At 45.1% G+C, this 24,004-nt stretch overlaps 1 protein-coding gene across 5 annotated transcripts in view; it reads left to right on the top strand.

The window, feature by feature from the left end:
- The window catches only part of TCP11 (t-complex 11), a 576,996-nt gene that overhangs the window by 87,899 nt on the left and 465,093 nt on the right, over window positions 1-24,004 (top strand). For all 5 annotated transcript variants that reach the window (XM_086923230.1, XM_086923227.1, XM_086923231.1 and 2 more), the window contains exon 3: window positions 3,326-3,458. In XM_086923230.1, coding sequence (XP_086779356.1) covers window positions 3,326-3,458 — 133 coding nt within the window. The remainder of the gene's footprint in view (window positions 1-3,325; window positions 3,459-24,004) is intronic.

Here is a 24,004-nt window from a genome sequence, read left to right as displayed (position 1 = left end):
GTTCCGGTGTTTCAAGTTTCTGAATGCTCACTTTTCCGGGCAGCAAGTGCTTGGTTTCCAGTATATGGCACTTGGTGTCAGTGAACTTGCCCGCCTCGGAGGAAGGGCTGGCATGAAAATACCTGACACATGTTTTAACAAACTTTGGGACAGATGGGCAGAACTACCTTGAAAGAAAGAAATATACAGGAAATGAATTACTGAGTGTCATTGCGTGGATATCCATGCCCATCTGTCCATTTGGCAACCCAATGTTACACCTACAACGCTGACTCCCTGTGTGCCTGAGCAAGATTTTTCAAGTTCCTGATGTGGCTAGACGTCAGATGGTTACTGTAAATAGGGTGAGATAAGAGACTTGTTGGCAGGCACAGTTTTGAACAGGAGGGACTAGACTTGTTCCTGGCTAACCCTTGCTCATCGGCTTTAGCCCAGTACCTAATTTGTGCAGATGTTTGCAGGTGGTGGGGACCATAACTTATTTTTGCTTTTCCTGGCTTCGATCAAGAGCGGCACAGTGAAAGGCCGAAATGGGAGAAAGTAAAACACCAAAGGTAAAACAGTGACAAAACGGAACAAGGACCGCTGAGAGGGTGGCTGAAAGACTTCACAGAGTGTGATGTTAACGCGTGCGAGCGTTGGAAGCAGCTGATGTAAGCGCGCCGTGCCCTCACACCATAGGCGTGCACATCTCCTGTCTGGGCGCGTATGCTGCCGGTTACGATCTGCTGTGGAGCGGCGAGCCGTACACGAGGAGATGTGCACATCGCCTGTCCGGGCGTGTGCACATCTCCTATCCCCCTTTAGAAGCTAAACCCACAAAAATAGATCTCGCCAAGACGACCAGTGCCTGCGCTACGTCGCCAGGCGAGAACTAAAAAGCTGCCCAAATCAACAAACTCGCAGTTTTCACAATCTTACCAGTGTTGCTCCAAACAATGAATAACGCTGGCTTTTTTTCATATTGCTTCTCAGGTAAGGAAGGTAAAGCTCTTTGTGTACTGCAGCACAACCAACCGTTACACTTTTCAAAGCAGCTGTTTATAAGCTCGTAGGCAGAAGTTGCAGTTTTTGTCAAAAGTGATTTGCTACACCAGGCAGCAGCCCAGACTTGCAGGAGTCGTCTAAACACCCACTTCGAGCTAAAAGGTAATGGTTAAGTGGCATTTGCATGAATCTTCCTGTCCACCGGGGGAATCTTGACATAACACGACTCCACATCTCCGTCTGCTTTGCTCCTACAGCAACCCCGTCTTCTGACCAGTATGCCCAGAATATCCTGCACAAAGTGCAGTCAAAGTGATAAAAGTTGAAGTGCAAAGTAGAGCTAGTTAAGCTCTCAGGTCACACACAGGCAGGAGGAGGCCAACGACTTCAGATACCGTGGTTGGCCCAAGCACTCATAAAGTAAGACCAGTGGCATACACATCAAGACCTGCTTAGATAAAAAGAAAAACAACTTTAGAATAGCTAATCCTACCTGCTTGTAAGGGGCACATAATAAAATGGTAAGTGAGTAGGGGCATGTGGTCCCTTGTAGGTAGACTCTACACATGGTGACGTTATGTTTAAATCCCGTTCCATCTGCTTGTTATTTTATGTCTGTACACAAGGTAATAAATACCTCATAAGGACTGGCATAGGGAAGAGTGGACGACGGGGCAATTGCATCTGCTTTTCTGAAAGAGTAATTTGTTATTGTAATATGGTCTTGTTAAAATTCCACAACTAAAAGGAATGACCTTGTAAATGGTGGCACTAATTAGAATGCAAAATAAAAATGAAAGCTAATCTTAATATTACAAGCTAATTTGTTCAGGACAACATTTGTTGATAGACTAAGGTCCGTAGACTATTTCGTATCAGCATAACCTTATTTAAGTTACTGCCTATCCTTGCTTTACGTGCACAATTCTTTTTGTTTTCCCTTCTCACCTCATGTACTCGTTCAATTCAGTGATTTGGATCTTTTATTTTGTCTCATGTTTGGGGATGTTGGAATTATGCATGTATGAAAATGCCACGGTTTTGCCATGTTGGGGAGGCCTTGTTCTATGAAAGACCAAAGCAAAGGATCACAGTATTGATATATCGTGTTTTGAATTGTGTATACATTTTTGATTAGGTAAGAGATGGCATTTGCCCCTCTTAGGTCTGGAGAAAGCTTAATGTCAATAGAATGCAATTTGCCCTGTCCTGCTTGTGCCTGGACTCCAGCAACCACTAAAACAGAAAAGGAAACTTCAGTGCAAGGTCTTGTACTAACTCTAAAATCAAAGAAAAAAATAGACTTGGAATGCCCTGCCATTTTCCAAGATGTTGTGCTCAAATATACGGATAGTTTTCAATTAATTATTATTATTTTAATTTCCTTCCCACTATGTTACTTGCCACAGCGATGGTACTTAAGTATTTATTCGTATATGTTTTGGCCAGTTACTCAAATAAAGGACTACAACTACCATCATTTATTTCAACACCCGCCTCTGACAAAACTAGTTCGCTTTACATTCCCCTTACCTCTCATTTACACCTTTGACACGAATACCTTTTAATCGTGTAGAGTCTAAGGATCAGTAGCCCCAGCCTTTAATTGTCCACACGGTTTATTCTTTACCAGGGACATTACTTTAAGTTGCTTTGCATTGTTCCTTATCGACCATGGAAAGAATACTTGTGTTGTTGATATTTAGGCCCACTTGCTTTTGAAACAACTTAGTAGTAACGAAATAAAAAAAAACCAAGCAAATTCATTTTTGAATAGAACCAAATACACAGCGTCCCTTCCACCTCTTGCTTGCTCGTGCTCACTCTCTTTCTCCCTCTGTCTCTCATTGCCCCTCCATGTGCATACGCACTAATAATCTCTGCTATAGTTTATAATTTAACATCAAATTTTGGGATGCATTTTACAGAGCGTTTCATGGAGTCTTACAATGGACCTAATCTCAAGTTCTTGATCGAAATCGGCCCCTCTCATAATTCTATAGACACCAAGCTTCAGTACTTCACTGTCATCAGAGCTGTACAACCATGGCTGGAGCAAGACAATGTATTGAGATTGACTCACTCACCAAGCTACACTTCTCTGTGCAGTTTTTTCCCTTACTGTCTGCTCAGTAATATTCTTGCAGCTACCTCAGGCTTCAAGCATGCACATGTGCAGTTGACCATGCTCACTTACCGTATGTCTCCACCCTCTCTACATCAGCTGCATCGCCACAACCTATTTACGCCTGTCACAGCCCAGCCTGTAAGTTAACCTCTAAACAGCAGCCTTATTGGAGCATAGTAATGTAATACAACATTCTTTTGTTTCCTGCAGCGGATTCTACTCGGCTTATGTCAGCTAATGACCTAATGGAAATTGCCCAAGGAGTCTCAGATCTGACTATAGCTCATGAAATAATAATGAACCAAAACTTCCAGCTGAAAGAAATAGTCTTCCCTTCAGGCAGGTAAGTTCTAGAAACTCCATGTTCATCCTGCTTTCCAACATCTTTGTTTAGTTATTCATACATCATTTTAGAATGTGCTGTTGTCCGCTAGGTCACTTCTGAGCACCTCACTGGTCTTAACCAAGGCTTAAGTCTACATAGTCCATGGCAAAATGGAAGGTATTGAGCTTACACGGATACGATGATATAAAATAGGGATTAATAAAGAGGAAGTGTGTAGTTGGCCACAGGTGGCCTTCTTGCGACCTGTCCCAACTTTAAGTGAAGTTGAAAGAGTAAGACTTGAAACTCTTGTAAGAGAACCATATGGTGGATTTGCCCTAATAGTAGGGGGTTTGTGGAAGATGGTGGTACAGACTCCGGATGTACTCCCTGATAATGTTTGTTTAGGGTTCTTGTTTTCTCGAAGGGTGGCATTTCCAGACAGAGAATATGCTTTAGAGTTCCGCATATGATGAATTTCTGTGTTAAGTAGTTTGCTGATTTCCCATATGCATATCCTTATAGGTTATATGAAGCTACTTAAAGTGACCCTAAGGATTCTGGTGGCAGATCTTCCGACTGTGAAAAGCATGCAAGCAACACCATTGAAAGCTAATTTTTAATGAGCTAGGTTAATTTTTTCATGCCGTTCACTAGTAAGGTGTTGCCGTGAGCTAGTCTAAATTATATTTTAGAAGTCATCAGGAGGGATACAAAATGTAATTTCACTTAGGAATTTGAGGTCTTCATCTTCTTTAGTTAAAATATTGAGATGGGCGAGCAGATTCAGGCTATAGTCAAGAATGAGTCATTGGTGCAGGGCATAGCTCAGAACTGAGCGGCTATTTCCTGTCCGCTTCTCATCCACTCTGCGGATTTTGGGTGATTTCCCCTGACACTGAAGATCTTTAGCACCTCTGTGTAACATTGCTGGGTTGGTGAGGAGATTGTGGCTTCTCAGGTGTGATCCATAGTGCCAGAGATGCCTACCTCCTGATTAACGAATGATAGAAGCCATAGCTCCCCGGCATATCGGAGCCCTCTTAAGACCGCAGCTACACTCTGAACACACCATTGCTTCCCTCAAAAGAGAACTAGTCACGGGGAAGATTTGTGGTAGTGACCATGAGAAGTCAAAGCTGTGGACAATTGCCCAAGGGGAGATTCTGAGCGTCATGCATATACTTACCTGGTGGAGCAGTGAAATGCTCGAACATTTAAGGAATAGCTGGTGTGTCTAGAGTGATTCTGTGATTGATACTGCGCTCCCCACAAACTCTCTAATCCCTGGAGGCACTGTTTGGTGGAATCTGCGGAACCTCTTGGACTGCTTACTGTGAGGGACAATGCTGTGACCATAGGCACTGATGTCCATCTGAAAGTATTACTCTATACCTTTTCTTGGTTGACACTGTGAATTCTCTTGGTTGCTGATGTGTCTTATGGTGGCTACTCTTAGTATTGCTGTTTCCTTGACTTGAGTTCACTGGTCTGTGTCCTAGTCAATTCTGAGGGCATGGTTGCTATCGCCTGTCATTCATGCATGGTGTGATCTTCATAGAGCCAGACACTAATCTCCCCTTGGATGCCAGAAATGATAATCCTGCAGAAGGGCTTGCTGGGCTATTGGACACCAATGAGATAAACTAAATCAGTGGAGTGTCGTGCGAGGTCCTTTGGTACTTAGACATGTTCAGCCATATAGGAATCCATCATAGCTCTAACCAAAACAGGTCTTTGGCACTGTCAATTGAACTTTAAAAGAGCACTGCTAAAGGATCTCATCCTAGAAGGAATCTCTGAGATAGGACTTTGGATCAGGAGAGAGAATATATGAAAGAAGGACCCGAGGGTCCTGAACTAGAGTCGTTTATTGTGAGCATGTTATCGCTGTTGGAGGATGGGCAAGTGTACTATTGATTGGACCAAAGAGACAGGGTGGACTCAAAACGCCCAGTACATGACCAGGAGAGTGCGGGGATGTCTTAGTAAAATTCCATAATTACTTAAAGCAGTATTGAAAGCCATGTGAAAAGTCAGGGAGATCTCTGCCCAAGGAATTCTTGGGCATGCTCTTTGAGGACATTTCCACAGTGACCCTCCTAAGGAGAGGTTTGTAAAAGCCCATCAGACAAGCTTAAAGAGATTAAGATACAACATAAATATGCATTTCTCTTTTGAGACCACTTTTGAGGAGGATGATCAGACTCATCACTTTTGAAGTTAGAGTGGCGGCTGTCCAATTCCTGAAAACCTCACTACAGGACATTGGTCCTGCTGAAGTCTCAAGCTCATCTTGTCCCTGCCTTCTTTCACACAACCACAGTCTGTGTTCACTGCATGTGCCACGTCTTCAGGGACACAGTTTTAAGGATTCCTAAGCTCATATGCCCTCTTATTCACCAAATATCGAATGTATGTGAGATACAGTACCTCCAGATATAAAGCATAGGGATATCGTGAGTCGCAAAGCAGTTTGGAACAAGCTGGAAGTGAAACATCAGTTATCCAGTATTATGGGGGTCTTTCATAGATTCACATGCCTGAATCATTCCCCGTCGTCGAGACGGGAGTCTCCGGTATATAGAAAAGCAATGTCCTATAGACATATATAGAGAAAAGTAGGTCTAAGAGCCTTACCTTAGTAGCCTATCTATGCCATTTTGTAAAAAGGACCAAACTCTAGAAGAGAGCCAATCGGCTATCACCTCCCTCTAGAACCTTCCTGTGAGGAGCCTCAGTCCCTCAGTATTTCTACCGCACGTTGTGCTAAGGGAGTCTCCACCTGAGTTCCCCTCAGGTTTCTTTATTCAATCTTATCTCTTCACAATTTTGGATTATTTTAAGGAAAAAGTAGATATGGCTGATCCTCAGAAGAAGGCTCTATTCAGAGCATGTAGTTCTTGTGGTAAAAAGAGGTTACATGTTGAAGACCAGCACAAGACCTGCTTATATTGCCTGTATCCAGACCATTCACCAAAGGATTGCAAAATTTGTAGAACATTTTCTACAAAAACGCTTAAAGACCGAGAAGGACGTCTTTTACTCTGGCTTAGCAGGCTCAAGGACAGGGACAATTTGGAATCTTCAGAAGAAGGTGAGAATTCTTCAGTTTCCTCAAAACTGTCTTTAAAAACGCCAAGGGTGACTTCCCCTAGCCCTCCAGACACTCCTCCAAAGAAGGCTACAAAAAAGTCTTCAGAGGCCCAGTCATAAGCGTCTGACAAGGAGGTTCATACGTTCAAAAAGCCTGCGCCGTCGTCGACGACGACCTCGTCGACGCCGTCATCGGTGCAAAAGAAGGCTATGTCTCTCGTCTGCGTCTCAACATCGACGACAGTATCGACGACTACGGCTTCGTCGACGTTCACTTCATCGACGGCGGGTAAGCCCCTGTCGTCGATTATTGTTATTAAAAATCGTCGTTGACGCCCAAGATCTCGTCGACGACATCAGTGACGACGTCAGTGTCGACGACGAAGCCAGCACCGTCGATGTCTTTATCGTCGACGAGAACAACATCGTCGACGAGTGCGCCGTCGACTAAGACATCGACTATGAAGAAGGCACCGTCGATAGTAACATCATCGGCGAAGGCATCGTCGACGAAAGCGTCGACGACTAAGGACATACCGTCGACAGCCACTCCTTCGACGAAGATGTCGTCGACGACTCAGTGGAAAGAGTCGACGAGAAAGTTCCAAGAGCTACAATCTGGGGACAATATGTCGGCCACGATCCTGCCGTCGACGAGCCCTTCATTGACGACTGAAGCTGAGTCACAACCCGCTTCTCGAAGGGTAAAGATCTCAAAAATGACAGTCACACCGGAATTGACGTCCCTAAGCCGAGCGCAAGGTTTACCTCCAGCTTGTCTCCTACAAGATGAGGAGTCGGATGAGGAGGATATAATGCAGGCTCACAGCCCATCTGATCTGGTGGTCAAATGCCAGAGCTCTGACGAAGAAATTGCCCAGGAGCATACTGTTCAGATGCAGATTCAGACACAGGTTACGCCCATGGTCTGTCTACCAGCATCTATAGTGTCTGATTTGAGGTTTCTAATACAGGACTATAAACAAAGGTTCCCAGAGTCATCAGCTCCTCCAGCAACGGGGACTGTTCCGTCTCCACGGCCTAGACCACCATCCATAGTGCTCCAACGGGAAAGGGCACCATTGCCAGACCCTCAATCATCTGACGATGAGGAAGAACAACCAGAAGAGGGTGAGGTCCAGGATGACCAATCTAATCATGATGACAATGAAGATTACATAATTTCTTCTCCAGCATCCCCTGAGCCAGCTACTTCAGATTCTCCTCCTGTGTACATAGGTGGTTTCCACAATTTGGTGGAGAGGGTGGCAAAAAGGTTCCACATGACAATGGAGTCTCAGGAAAAAGACTGTTTCCTATATGACTTTAAGGAGCCGCTGAAGAAAACAGTGAGATCAATTCCGATAATCGATAATATATGGGATCAGGGTGTGCAGTTGATGCAGACTCCAGCCTCAGTCTCGGCAATTGTTCCAAGGCTGGACAAAAAATACAAGGTCCCAACAACGGCACCAGCCTGCCTTACAGGACACCCCAAACCGGACTCTGTGGTGACACAGGCGGCACAGAAAAATTCAAGGAATCCTTCCTCTCCGTTGACAGCTCCACCAGACAAGGAGGGCAGGAAACTGGACCAAGTAGGGAAGCGTTTTTCCTCCATGTCAGCAATGACAGTGAAAGTGGCAAATACTATTGCGCTTCTAGGAAGGTATAATAGGCAGCTGTGGGCAGATATTGCTCCATATTTATCTGAACTGCCAGACGCCACAAAGGGGGAAGTTCAATCTCTTCTTCTGGAGGGTCAAACTTTGTCATCTGAAATGATTGACTGTGCTATGGATGTAGCAATGACTGGATTCAAACAGCTGGCAGGAGCAGCGGTATTGCGAAGACAGGGATGGGTCAAGGCTACCTCATTTCGACAGGAGGTGCAATCTAAAGTCTTAGACATGCCGTATGATGGACAACACCTGTTTGGAGCCAAAATCGATGAAGCTCTTGAAGCAATAAAAAAGGACACGGCAAGAGCGCTGGGCACGCTACAATTTAAAAACCAGTCCTTTCGAGGGAACAGGGGCAGAGGATAATCCTCTTACAGGAGTAATTTTCAGAACAGATCCTAGTATTCTTACAACCAGGGTAAATCCCAATACCAGCAACGTCAACAACAACAAGGGCAGCAGTCCTCTTATGGGAAGTCCAACTTTAGAGGTAAAAACCAACGGAAGAACACTGGCGGACGTCAATGACCTATTCCTACAGCCAGTCCATCCCTCATCTACTTCTTTGAAAATTGTAGGAAAACTGACCCATTTCCTCAACTATTGGAGAAGAATTACAACGGACCGGTGGGTCCTTCAATTGATTCAATTTGGCCATTCCTTAGAATTCAAAAATATCCCTCCAAAAACTCCTCCTCGCCCAGTGTCACAAAAACCTGCGACTTCTTCAAGAAATCTCAATATGCGCAAGAAAGGAGCAATAGAGAGAGTACCGTCGGCTCAACAGGGGAGACGATTTTACTCCCGCTTCTTCCTGATTCAAAAGAAGGAGAAGAAATGGAGGCCCATTCTGGACCTCAGGGCGCTGAATGCATTCTTAAAGAGGCAGTCGTTCCGCATGGTCACGATTCAGGAGATCTTGGGTCTCCTAGAGGCGGGGGATTTCATGACATCTTTAGACCTACAAGACGCATACTTTCACATCCCAATCCACAGAGCTCACAGAAAATTCCTGAGATTTGCAGTGGCAGGCCAGCATTTTCAATTCTGTGTCCTACCTTTTGGCCTCAAGTCGGCGCCCCGCATCTTCACCAAGTGTCTTTCCCAGGTGGCAGCATTCCTCAGACAGCATGGCCACCAAGTCTTCCCATATTTAGACGACTGGCTGGTGAAGGCATCCTTGGCAGACGCAACCAAATCTTCCAACGCCTGTCTGAATCTCTTCAAACACTTGGGTCTTACACTCAGCAAAGAAAAATCCACTTTGCATCCCTCTCAGGTCATTACCTTTCTCGGAGCGAGACTGAATACAAAAGATGCAAAGGCCTTCCCATCTCAGGAGAGGAAACGCAAACTTGTCTCCCTGGCCGAATCAGTGGCTTCAAAGAAAACTTTGACAGTCCGTACCTTCAAATCCCTCTTGGGAATGATGTCCTTGTGCATCCTGCTCGTACCGCACTGTCGTCTTCGAATCCGTTCGCTTCAGGAGGCTTTGTCCAGACAGTAGACGCAAAGCACAGGATCGTTCGAAGATCGCATAGCGATAACAATGCAAATCACCAAGGCATTGCAGTGGTGGAGGTCAATCAAGAACCTCTTGCGGGGATTGCCGTTCCTGCTTCCAGCAGCTCCTCACGTCATTACAACGGACGCCTCCCTGGAGGGTTGGGGAGCAGTCCTACAGGAATTAAGGATCAGTGGCAGATGGCAGAAGCAGCTCCACATCAACCTGCTGGAGCTAAGGGCCGTTTTCCTAGCCTTGTAGTCCTTCTTGCCAAGGATCAAGAACTCCCTAGTGCTCGTCAGGACCGACAACACTATGACGATGCACTACCTGAACAAACAGGGAGGGACGCGTTCGCTAACACTCTCTCGTGAATCGCAAAAGATCTGGAATTGGCTCATTCTCCACAACGTACTGTTGAAAGCGGAGTACGTCCCGGGCAAGGACAATGTCATCGCAGACGCGCTGAGAAGGCAGAGGACTCTGTCGCACGAATGGGAGCTGGACCAGATGTCCATCGCTCAAATCTTTTCCAAGTGGGGATCGCCGCAAATCGATCTCTTTGTGACCAGGGAGAACGCCAAATGCCAAAACTTCGCAAGGTGGCACCCCTAGTCAGGGTCTCTCGGGAATGCATTTTCCATAGCATGGCGCAACGTCTTTGCGTACGCATTTCCGCCATTCCCAATGCTTCCCACAGTCCTCAGAAAGATGAAAGCGGAGCCTTGCACTTTAATTCTGATAGCCCCATTCTGGCCGAGACAACATGGAACTGCATCGTCTGTCGCTGAAGCCGCTGATCCATCTATGTCAACATCCATCTCTGCTCATGATGAACAACAAGCAGGTTCAACAACCGGATCTGAAATCTCTCAGGTTATCGGCCTGGCTCCTGATTAGAGAATTCAGCAGTTTAAACATTCCGCAGAATTGTAAGGATATTCTGGCCAAAGCAAGAGCGGACAGCACAAACAAGACGTCTTCCCTGAAGTGGAAGCGCTTTTGCATCTGGTGTGCGGACAGGGGTCTACGTCCTTTTTCCACCTCTCCAGAACAAATTTTACCCTACCTGCTAAATCTGGCGCAGTCAGGCCTTGCACACTCCTCCATAAAGGTACATCTGGTTCGATATCAAGATTTAAAAGATCCTCGAAAGGGCCCTCTCTCTCTCTGGTCCAGTAGACTAATAAAACAATTCCTTAAAGGTCTGTATAGATCTTTCCCTCAAGTACGGATGGTCCCTCCAACATTGCATCTCAATGTGGTTCTCAACCTACTGATGAAACACCCTTTTGAACCCATTTACAGGGCGGACATAAAGTACATCTCGTGGAAGACGGCTCTCCTCCTGGCGCTTACATCAGCAAGGAGGGTCAGTGAAATGCAGGCTTTTTCCATCCAAGATCTCTTCCTGCAGTTTAAGGACGACAGGGTGATTTTAAGAACCAATCCTAGGTTTATTCCTAAGGTCCTGTCGGACTTCCACTTAAATGAGCCTGTGATTCTCAGATCATTCTTTCCAAATCCCAGCACTGCAGCTGAGAGATCGCTGCATTCATTGGACCTTAAAAGATGTCTAAAGTTTTATATTGATAAGACCAAGAATTTCAGAAACTCTAATCAACTTTTCATAGCTTTCAGTAGACCTAGGCAGGGTCTACCCCTTACCAAACAAAGCATCTCCAGATGGATCTCTTCGGCGATTGCTTTTTGTCACGACAGAGCCAGACAGCATTTATATTCTAAAATCAGGGCTCACTCTACAAGAGCCATGTCTACATCTATGGCACTATTTGCAGGAGTGCAAGTTATCGACATCTGCAGGGCGGCAACATGGAAGTCGCCGCATACCTTCACCAGGCACTACTGCCGTGATACAGAGCTGATGAAGGATGCAGCAGTGGGACAAAGCAGTGCTATGCCATCTATTCCAGTAAGGTGAGCCTTCCTCCATCCCTCCATCCTTTTCTGGTATACACATTTCTTTGCTAATGTTTATTGTTGATGTCTATTGATGGTTCATAGTCGCACGATATGTATTATCTAAGACTGATATATACTGTTCCTTCAGAAATGTGCAAAATATATTGCTTGCTACTCTGATTCAGGAATGTGAATCTATGAAAGACACCCATAATACTGGATAAGAAATGCGTTACTTACCTGTAACTGCGTTATCCAGTATTGGTGTCTTTCATAGATTCACATGCAACCCTCCCGCCTTCCCTGGAAGGACTCACCTCTCTCTCTCTCTACCTACCAATGTCACGCCTACTTAGCTTAGTGTGTACGAAAATCTGAGGGACTGAGGCTCCTGACAGGAAGGTTCTAGAGGGAGGTGATAGCCGATTGTCTCTCTTCTAGAGTTTGGTCCTTTTTACAAAAGAACATAGATAGGCTTCTAAGGTAAGGCCCTTAGACCTACTTTTCTCTATATATGTCTATAGGACATTGCTTTTCTATATACCGGAGACTCCCGTCTCGACGACGGGGAATGATTCAGGCATGTGAATCTATGAAAGACACCAATACTGGATAACTGCAGTTACAGGTAAGTAACGCATTTCTTCTTGTCAGGCTCAAGTGGGCATAGTGGAGAGGCCGAAATAGCACTGGAGGTGGCAAGGGAAAGGAGTCTTTTTCTCAAGACAGATGATCTGTGGTTAAAACCATTCTTTTAGTTATTAGGTAGGGGTAAAACAGTTGGCTAATAGATGACATCTTGGAGTTGTTGGCGCATGAGGATTTTTGTTTTCCTTTTCTACGGCCCTAAAGTATTCTGATGTGATGCAGAGGATCTACGTCTTGTTGTATAATTGCGCTCTTTTTGCTAAGGAGGTGGGTGGGGTGTGTGGGTATGGTGAATGGCTGGACACATTGAGTCCTCTTCACCATTTCTTATGATTTTGTTGCTTTCAGACCAGCTTTGTGCAGTCTGGAATAACCATGACACTGACAGATGCAAACATTTCTTTTGCCATCTTCCTGGCCGTCCTCAGCACAATGTTGCAGTAGTTGTAATTTAAGACTTTGACAATGACGAGCTAGCCGTGGCTACTGAAGGGCTGTTTTCTCAATGATAAAACCCAATGATTGTTCCACTTTCAGCAGCCAGCTGTAGAGGCAGGACTCAACACTTGTCAAGGGTCCACACTTGTTCAGGGTTTTCATTGTCAAGATGGCTGATGCTTAGATCACTCCCCTGTGCATTCTAAACCCGCTCTTCAAGTGATTTGGACTTGGGGATATTTGCATTGCCACAGTACTCTTTTTGTTTGACCACACCTTGAAAGAAATCATCATTGCACTGTACCTTTTTGGAGTTTAACAATGTGGAGCGTCTTTAAAGGCTGCGACAACAATTATCAAGGCCCGAGCTGCCATCAACCCCACCATGAACCCCCCTCAGTGCTGGGGCTCTCCTCAGGAAGCATCTCTAACAGGAGAAATTTGCTGGTTCAAACTGCATCCTGACTAGAGACCCTGCACTTATAGTCTGGAGAAAACTTGTCCTAATGGCTAGAGCTGCCGATTTCGGAGATGGGAAACCGGGTTCGAGTCTCAGCGTGGCTAAACATCCTGTGATTATGGAGAAAATCGCTTGCCTTCCAAATAAGTGTGTCCCTATTTGGTACTTTAAGCCCTGGTGCTGAGGATTAGGTGCCGGTGCCGAGCACCGATAAGCACCAGCTGAAATTAAGCACAGCCCACCCCTCACCAAAAAGCCTCATCAACAGTCCTCTAGCAACTTGACTCTAGCCACGTGTACACACTGGTTGCTGGAGAAAGAAATACGAGTATTTCAAGAGCTGGTACGGCGGACCACCCCTTTTGGCACGACTAGAGGAACACTGGGTTTTACTGTACCAGTTCAATCCTCATTAATAAGGAATAAGGACCTTGTGTACTGAGAGTGGTTGTCAGTAAACACAAGGGTAATCTGAAATGGTTTCAATTGATATAAAATAGGATAAGTGGTAAGTTATAGGGGCTTCTTCTAAGGGACTCTCCTTTATATGTCTGAAGTATCAGCTCACCAGGCCATATCTGAAATTAATGTTCTTATAGTTTCTAACCCAAAGTATGTACTTTTTAGTTTGACTAATAAAAACTTTAGTGTAGTAATGTGAAATGTTGTTGACTTAATTTCTAATGATGTGAATCTTTTTCTGGATGGAAGACAGTCATTTTTTAAAATCTATTTTCTGCTTTTTGTATGGTGTGGGTGATCTGTGAATAATCTCAACACCTCCACTTAATTTGTCCCTCCCCTAGGTGAAAGATTAAGTTTCCCAGGGGGAAAGATTAGGTCTAGTATTGGAAAGGAGTCTATGAGCCAAGTTTCCATAAGGAAGTATGGTGTTTCAGTTTTTTGACTCTTGAGTCTGTAATTTCTAGACTGTTTAGCTGCTGACTTACAGTTGTAGAGTACACTTTCGGGAGGGAGTGTTTGTTTTGAGTAATGGGATAGAGAGAGGTAGGGACATTGTTTTTTTTGGACATTATGTATTATGTCGCTCATGATGATCGGAATCTCGGAAAGAGCTGTGAAATGTTCAGGAGACTCATGTGTTCCAAGATAAAATCTGATCATTGATGTTGTCCTCTGATAATGATTGTGGAAATCCTGAAGTGCAGTGCTCTTAATTATTTCAATCGCATGGTCATTAGATGTATCCTGGAAGAACAGCGCTGCTGGTGATATTGACACTATTTTCTAGAGAGCTCACATTTTATTGCTTTGAGGCCATGGGAGAATGCCAGGCATTTCATTTATGAAAGAAGTGTGTCTAGCTTCTTGGCAATAAAGTAGATTTCAAGTATCAAGAGTGTATTGTATTTATTGAGTTAGGTGTTGGGCTAGTGGAAAGGTTAGTTTTTGAATTCTGTTGGTGAGGAGATAAACACGTCAATTTGGCAACAACATCTGAGGCCTTATTTAGGAGGCCCAATACCGGTCAGTAACAGCCGAAATTACCGAAGTTCGGCCATTACCTACCGGTATTGGGCATTTGGAATGTAGGTGGCATGATTTTAGGATTCGGTATTTTACCGAATCGGTAACTTAAGAAATCGGTAAATTACCGAATCCTCAATGTAGGAAGCATTTAAGTGAGTGCTTTTCACATTTAGTGATTCCTTATTTACCACCAAATACAAGTTGGTGGTAAATAACGAAAACCGTTAAACAAGCATCTTTGTGCTTTTTTTAACAGTGCCATGTGGGAGACATACATACCCTAAGGGCATGTATGTGTGCCACATGTGCACCCATGCACTATTCAGGGGTGCAACAGGGTGTCAATGTGACACCCTGCCACTCTTGAAAGTCTACCCCCTATTACCGATTCGGTATTTACTGATTCAGTAATTCTCATTCATTCCTATGGGCCTCGAGGCCCATAGGAATGAATGGGGAATACCGAATTGGTAAATACCGAATTGGTATTTACCGAATTTTACCGATTCGGTAAAATGTACCCAATCATTGGCTACATACCATTTACCGATTTCTAAAATACCGAATCGGTAAAATTCAGTATTTTAGAATCGGTAAATGATATTTATCTACATCTGGCCCTTGATCCTTGAAGAATTTTTTGACTACAGGAGTTTGTCCTCTCCTCCCTTATGGGGCCTCTCACTCCTAATCTTGGGGAAATATCCTGAGACCTGGATATGTTTGAATATTATTGCATGAGGTTTGTTTTGTATGTGTTTTAAACTCGCTTGACTATCCAGTACGAGGCGAGACATATAGGGATCATCAGACTATTTCCTGTTCCAGGCACTTCCTAATTGATTTAAAATTTTTTCATCCGTCCAAGGATGCCAAGTGACAATAATCCTTTTGGAGGTGCTACAGGTCGGAGAGAACATGGCGCCTGCCGGCTGAGCAGACGCGAGCGCCGGTAACTTCTTGACTTGAGTGATACCGCGTTGACTGTATCACTCACCTTGTGATCTCTCTGTCTCCGATCTCCCTGTTTTGGCGTGCGGGCAAAGGATCACCAACTTTGTTGTTTGTTGCGGGGCACATGACTTGGAGCTTCGGCGCCCCCCGCGCTGGTGTGTTGCCGCCCTGGAGTTGAGGCTTGCTGCAGAGCGGCGGCCCGCAGCCTCCTCTGGGTCAATAGCGGCAGCGCCAACATCGGGCATTTCTTTGAAGCTGTGAGGGTGGAAACTGAAAGCAAAGACTGCGCCGAGAGTCTTTCAACAGCTTTAGCTTCCCCCACAGTCCCTCATACAGGCAATATGATTGTGTCCCAAGGGCTGGTGTTATCTTTCCTATCTGACGCCCAGACAGATCAGCATTGTCAATCTTCCTCACATTGTCAGGACGACGGCCAAGACGGTGGGAGGCTTCCAGCAAAAAGAGGCAACGCCACTACTAAGATAACAGAGAGGCAAGGTAAGAAAATTGGCAGAAGAGTGTCTGAAAGGAAAAAAAAGGGAAACCCAAGGAAAATGGAGAAGTGTGCGGTGATCAATCAGCGGGGGAGGGGGCCAAGAACATTACAACTATCCCTGCCACATCTAAGTCAACTATCCTGCTGTGTGATAATTCAGCATTTCAAACTTACCAAGTTAAAGGCAGGAGTATTAAAAGAGGGAAGAGCAAGGCCGTACCCAATATAGTAAAGGTCACCCCCTCATTAAGCTCCTTTTTAGGTATTGCACCTGCGACGCAGCGCGAAGTGCTGTCGCAATGCGAGACCTATAGTCGTCCACTATGCTTTCAAGGGCTCTCAAGGGAGACAGGATATGGGCACGGGCAGGCTACAGGCCGGACTGGGGCACGCGCAGGCTACAGGCCGGACTGGGAATGTGGACGCGCGCGCCGTGCGCATCTCCTGTCCCCCTTGAGAGGCAAGGCGCTTTCACTTTCCATGCCCAAGACGTGTCAGCCCACTGGCACGCCCCACTCACCGGGCTGCTGGGCAATGTGATGCTGAAACACACCCGCCTCTACACTTCACCCGGGCACCCTCCTGGGACCTGGGACTTCAATGGATTTCCACCGCTACTGCGGTGCTCTCCCTTCCTCATGGGAGCCCCGCATCAGCGAGCAACACCGGGCTCTTCCGACCGCGTCACAGGCCCTGCCCATATCACGGGCAAGGATGCCTTACTTCCTGGTTTCGCCCCCGCCCACAACAGTGATTTTGTGCTTGTTCTTCAATGTGGTGATCCTCGCTGCTGTGTCGATCTGTCCCTTCAATATGGCTTCTGGCCGCTCCTCAGTCTCCAAGAGCTACAGTCCCACCTAGTCCACATCACTTAAAAGTTTGACTCTTCTCGCGCTCAGGTTTGATGAAAAGTCTGCAAGGTCTTTGGTAAAGCCCGGCCTCAGTTTGTCACGCAGTTCAGTCTTGAAGGCATGGAGACTGTCCAAGAGGCCGAATTGGTGAGTGCCGTGGCAGAACCAGATTCTTTGGGCTCCAAGGTTGGGGGTTTTGGCTGAGGTCTATTCAGATATGCGAAAAGGCTGCTGCAGGAGGGCTTTGTCTGCTTGCGGGCCATGTAGATTACCCACCTCGCAGTGAGCCCAATTCGGTCTTGAGGGGGCCTGTTGGGCGCAGGGCAGTGTCCCCCACCCCGAAATATAATGTGCCTGGTGTGTGCAGCTGGCTCCCGTCTCTGCTTAACTCATAAAGAGGGGTCAACCTCCCATTGGTTCACACTGTAAAGGTTGCCTGCTGAAGTAGCGTAAAGGAAAGTGGGCGCTCTAGCATAAGTGCCACCACAAAGTTGCCGCTGTTTGCCCCATTCTATGCAGAGCATGCTGTGTTCTAAGAGGTTCATCAATCTCCAACGGCTGCCTGCATGCGGCCATTTTGGGCTCTCCAGTGTATGTTCCCTGGACCCTGCTCCTCTCAAGATGGAGTGACCTGTACTCAAAGCACCTAGGTGTCTCATCCGCGTGGGTCTGGGTTGCTAATCTGCCTACAGTCTGGGGAGCTCATAAGTACTGTTCCTGCAGGTCTGGCAGGTGCCGGCACCTCGGCAGCAATCCGTTGCCCATTTCTCCCTCCTCCACGTTCTCAGGCCCTTCTGGCATTGGGCCTCTTCAGCTGCTCTGCAGCCGTCTCTGGTGTCATCCTGTGACTTATGGCATGCAGGGTCAGGGAGAACTAGCATTGACTACCTGTTGCTCGCTTCTTCTCTAGCTGCCTTATCCTGCCTCTGTGTGGCCTGCGGCCGGGCACCACCTCCTCACTACGGGCTGAATCTAATGCGGTTCCTGGGCAAATAAGTCTGCCTCGGACTTCTGAGATGTTTCCCGTGGTCTTACATTCCTTGTTAGCAGTGGATGGACTTGCTAAAAGGTGAAATCATCTCGGCCTGCAAGAGCGACAGCAGGATATGTCTTGCCCCTCTGCCATATTGGCCAAATGGGCAGATGATCCAGAGAGGCAAATCTGGTATGTGTGGGGAACTTGCATAACTGTTTTCACATTTCCGTCCCACACTTAACATACGTGTTTCAGTATGTTGGAAGGTGGTTCTGTACCACTACCCCATCATAAGCTAGTTCTGTTATTCTATACTTTTGTACGTGTCCTGCAATTGTACATTTTGTCTATCTCTAACCATTACACTGTGTGTTGCAACTTGGTAGCCATGTAATACACTTCTTTAACTGGATGTGCTAGACCACCCATTCTCCACTCTAATCTTAGAGTCTCAAGCTTAATTCTGCTGCGTTTCCCAGGCAGTTTCAATGAGATTAGTAACTGATCTAAGATTTTGATGGTCTTCTACAGATTCGGCTAGAAGACCTGTAGAGCGCATAAGCATCGTGAGAGAAATGCCACCTTTGCTAGCAATACACAGTTTATTGCAGACAGTGATAGTATTTTCCAAGCTTCTACTGAAGCTTTCAGTCTTGTGATATCTCTGTCTATATTTAGCCTGCCTATTTTCTTGGAACTGGGCCTACTTTCATTTGTTACCCCCTTTATCCATGCGGCGGATACAATTTGATATATACTAGTTTGCTTTCAGCGCTGATGATGACCAATGAGACTAGATCTTTAAGATGTATTGGTTCATCATCTGCGTACATGGATGTAATGTTGCTGTAGCTCCTACTTTGATTCCCACAGTATTCCAGTGCTGTTCTAAGATGGCGTGCTAGTTACTGTACTTATGCATAAACTGTAGGAGGCAATAGGGGCGTTCCTGCCCTGCTCCTGGCTGTCCGAGACTATGCACCCTTTTATTTGATCATGTTGTATGTGCTAATTATAATAGTTTAATCCACTTCAGATGGATATATCCATTTGCTCCAATACCTCCCACATGCATGTCCATCCTACAGTGTCAGACACTTTCTCTATTTCTAATAGTGCTAGTGTGTAGTGGCTTTCTTTATCGTGGTTAATATAGAGCACGTATGTGAGTGAGATGCTAGTTCTCAAAGTGCTTCTTCGTGCTATAAAGCCACAGTGATAATGATACACTAGTTGCTCTAGCACATTTAATTGTCCTTTTGCCAGTACTTTGATAAATATTTTAATGTCAGCCACTGCACTTCCAAAGAGGACCGGTATATAGTTGTTGAGGCGAAGGACCGAGATTGCTGTTCAGTGTGGTTCAGGAGGGGACCTTTTGGCTTTTACAGTTGAGTTGCAGTGCATACCCCCTTCCACTGTTCCAGTGTGGTGAGCGCGCTTTGGGTATGGTGGGTCAGATGTTGGGTGGAAAGTGGTGGCTCACTCTGGGTATCTGTGAAGCATGCCTGTTGAGAGAACTGCTGACTGGCTTCAGCAGTGCCATATGCCCAATATCATGGAAGGCATCCATCACAGGGATGACCAGATGGATCCATGTGATTGCAGATTTGAGAGCATCTCTGTCAGAGCAGAGTAGGACTGTTTGTGCTGCATGTTCACCAGTGCCTGAAATACAAAGCCATGGCTGGAGAGAACAAGCATTTACAATGGAATAGGTCTCGCATTATTAAAGTTTGGGCTATTGGCATTGTAAATGACAATGCCTTTTATTCATTTTGTTTTTAAAACCTGCAATCGGTGCATCAACACGCACTTTGAACGTTTAGTCCTTGCTTATGATGAGCAAGGCTGGCAGTTAAAGAGACTGCCAGCCTTGCTTCTCATAAGCATGGACTATAAGTACAAAGTGCTTTTTTACGCACCGATGCAAAGGAGTAAAAGGCATTGTCATTTACAAGGCCAAACTCAAACTTTACTAATGCGAGACCTATTGCATTGTAAATGCTTGTTTAGGGTCCAGCCGGAGGTCTTACTGATTACAAAGCAGGGGGTTGTGCAGGCTGATATGCAGCCCACAGGTTTATCAGGGGCAGATTCTGAGCTACCCAAATTGGCTTCTATTTCTGGCACCGACTCGGTCCTAACTACAACATTTGTAATTCTCCCCCGCCATCGAAACCAACGCTGCTCTACTGCCACTGCCAGCCAGAATTTGGATGGAGCTGGGCTGGAAACCGAGTTAGATCTCAGAAGTTTAGAGCAGAGTGGGTCCCCTTCTTCTCTACTTCCTTTCTCACTGGAAGCTCTATTTGCATACCTAAAGGAAGATATAAAGCAAGGGTTTTCTTTATCAGCTGCCAATCAAGGGGAGATCAGGAGCTCCTGTGAGATTTTAAAAAAGAAAGTGGATCTCCTAAACACCAGAACAGAATCCCTTGAACATTCAGTCGCGGAGATAAAATCGGAACAGCAGAGGTAAAAATTCAAGAGCTACAAAAGGGCGAGGCGGCGTTGCGGAACAAGAATGGAAACGTTGGAAAATAACTCCCGTAGGACCAACCTCCGTATTTTTAATATCCCAGAAGGTAAAGAGGGCTCCGACTTAAGAAATGTCATGGTAAATCTACTAAAGGAAGCCCTCCCGTTTGATTCAGTAGATTCCTTGACAAAAGATATACAGAGAATCCACAGGGACCCTTTACGGTTAAATCCAAATTGGACTAAGCCCAGGAAAATTCTCATTAACTGATTTATGTTGTGAAAGAAAAATGTTGAACTTGGCACTAAAGATGAAAACAGTAACAGGCAAGGATTTCACTTTTGAAGTTTGCTCATACCTCTTTCAATTATATGGTGCACTTGAAAGACAATGGGAGCTCGGGAGAAGAATGGACAGTTTTAAGAACATCGGTGCCACGGTGCAACTTAATTTCACTGTCTTTTTGAAGGTAAGGCGAAACTATGTTCTATAGACGGAGGCGAGGGTTACTACCTTCGGCTTAAGAGTAATGGGGAAAAAAAGAAGAGTAACCAAAAATAAAAAGGGAGGAAGAGAATAAAGAGAGAGAGGGAAAAAAAGGAGATAATATTTTTATATGCACAAATAGTCAAAGGAGGAAATAAGGGAGAGAAAGAAAGGGAGAAAAGGCAAAAATAAACAATTAAATACAAATTAAAAAGGAGATTAAAGGAAAAGAAAGATTTACAAAAAAAAAGCTTTTTTAATAAAAGGGGGAAATGGGGGTATGATGCAAGGCATATTTTTTGCTTTTTTTTTCGCTTTTAGGTGGGTAAAACATGGGGGTAAATAGGTAGAGGAGAAGGAGATTACGGGCGCCACATCTGGACAACAACTAGTCTAGGTAAATAGGGGTTGGGTTCTCTAAGGGGGGTGGGGGATAGTGGATATGGGAGCACAGGGGCATAAAATATAATATTGTCTTATTTTAGGTTATGTTGACCAGAGTGTTTTAGTTAGGCTAGGATTGACTGATGGGCTAAAATCAAGGTGTTGCTGTTGCTTTTCTTCAAGGAGGGCCTGGAGGGTTGAGTATATCCCCAAATGAATTCCTTGCAGTTATCGTCCTGGAATGTTATTGGCTTGAGGGTGGGGTCGCGTAGAAGAAAAATTCTACAATATCTGAGAGACTCCCATGCCCAAATTTTGGTTATCCAGGAGACACATCTCCTTGAGGCAGAGATAAAAGATATATTAAGATCACAGAAGTGGGTGGAATCCTTTTAAAAAAATCAGCTAAAGCACAGATCTTACAATATAAAGGGGACCCAGGGGGGAGATGGTTAATAATGAAAGTCTCTGTTGGAGGGGTTCTTTTTACATTTGTCGGCTACTATGGTCCGAACTGTGACCACCCCTCTAACCTCCAAACCATCTTCTCGCATTTATTGGACTTTCCCGAGCCGTTGATATGGGCAGGGGACTTCAATATCTTTCTAGATCCTATATTGGATAAATCTTCCAATAGTAGAGCAAGCACCTACTTCGAGATCAAGGACAGCCCTCTTGACAATGACACAATTGACACAATTGGGTCTTAGTGATATCTGGAGAGAAAGGTCAGGGCAACAGATGGGTGTTTCGTTTAGGAATTTCAAGTACAAACCTAAATCACGCATTGATTACATACTGGTTAGCCATATTCTTAGTAATAAAGTAAAGGACATAACATATCTGCCATCGCATATGTCAGACCACTCCAGTATTTTATTGACGCTACAGAGCCCAGGTACTCAACAGGCCAGAGGGTGGTCCTTCGACCGTACACTCCTATTAGAAGAAAATGAGGTGAGTTTCCTTTCTCAGGAAACAAACCAATATTTAGAGATCAACTTGGGAACCGCCGACATTTCTATAGTTTGAGATGCTTTCAAGGCTTTTTTGAGGGGTACAATAACCAACAGAAATATAGAGAAGAGATCATGGGCCTGGAGGAAGATATGAGGAAGCTGGAAATAAAATTAAATGCTCAAGAGGGAATCGGATAGAAGGAAGATCGGGAATATAGTAGGAAATTGAAGGAACAAATGGAGTGGGACCTCCAGGGGATGCTTATGCGTAGGTGGGAAGCGAGCAAGATGGCCCACTTTGAGTATGGGGAAGGAGCTGGTAAATTACTTGCTGGAAAATCAAGGCAGACCAGCTCCGGAACCATATCAAGGAGATCTCAGTGGGCAATGGAGAACCCCCCCATTCTTTCAGAGGCAGGCATAAGAGAGGCTTTTCTGGACTATTTTCAGGAGATATATAAAGAGACCTCTACAGACGATAAATCTAAGGGTTGGCTGGAGAATATCGCTCTAACACCTATTAGCTTTAACAAACAACTGGATTTAGGGCAGCCCATTACGCAAGAAGTGAGGAAAGCAGTGGGAAAAGGGGTAAGGCGGCCGGTCCGGATGGGCTTCCACTAGAATTATATTGTGCACTTGGATAGAGTTTAATACCTATAATAATTCTTTTATTTAATAAAATCTTTATGAATTGAACTAGCCCTCTGGCAACGTGGAATGATGCTACTGTAGTCCTTATTTTGAAACCAGGAAAGGACCCCTCCAGCTGTGGGTCTTATCGGCCCATATCGCTCTTGAACACCAATTATAAAATGTATACAACTATTTTGGCTACTAGATTGGGGAAGTTGGTCGGAGATATTCACCCCGATCAAAAGGGGTTTGTGAAAGGGCGACAGTTAGCAGACCTCACTTATGATCTGGTTGGCGCAATAGATATCGCCTCTACATATTCGCTACCTCTTGCTGCCTTGACTCTAGACGCCACCAAGGCTTTCGATAGAGTAAATTGGATTTACCTATCGGAAGTCATGGAGAAATTCAACCTGTGCGTAACATTTTGCCGGGATATACAATCGATTTTATAAATCGCCATCGGCTAAGCTCCTGGTGAACAGTTGTCTTACAAAGCCATTTGGTATAACTAGAGGAACCCGACATAGCTGCCCTCTCTCTCCCTACATTCGATATGTATATTAAACCATTTGCTCAGAAATTAAGGGACAACCCTGATATCGAAACTTTTAGATATGGGGACCTTGGAGAGAAGGGTGACCCTGTACGCGGACGATATTTTGTTACTGTCAGCAGACCTAGACAGAACTCTCCTGGTAGTAATCAAACTGGCAGAGGAGTTCAGTAGGGTCTCTGGTTATGAGATAAACACTGGTAAGACAGAAGCTATGACTTGGAATATCCCGAAACCTGCATTCCAGACTAGTCGCGGTATGCGTTATTTTGGGATTACAATTACCCAGGAGATAAACAAATTGACAGACATCAATTCATCACGAACTCTTAGGGACTGCCACAAACAAATGAAATCATGGGTTTAACTCCCCTTATCCATTCTGGGGAGAGTTAACCTAGTCAAAATGTCTATACTGCCCAAGGTCACCTTTCTCTTTAATACAATACCTCTTCATTTCGACAAAGATATTATAGGAAAACTCCAGCGAGAAATCAACTCTTTTATCTGGGCATATCGATCTACCAGAATCGCATGGAAGA

The sequence above is a fragment of the Lissotriton vulgaris genome, chromosome 5, assembly GCF_964263255.1.
Source record: "Lissotriton vulgaris chromosome 5, aLisVul1.2, whole genome shotgun sequence".
Classification (NCBI taxonomy): domain Eukaryota; kingdom Metazoa; phylum Chordata; class Amphibia; order Caudata; family Salamandridae; genus Lissotriton; species Lissotriton vulgaris.
Note: the sequence above shows the minus strand (reverse complement) of the source record. Positions and strands in the feature narration are given on the sequence as shown.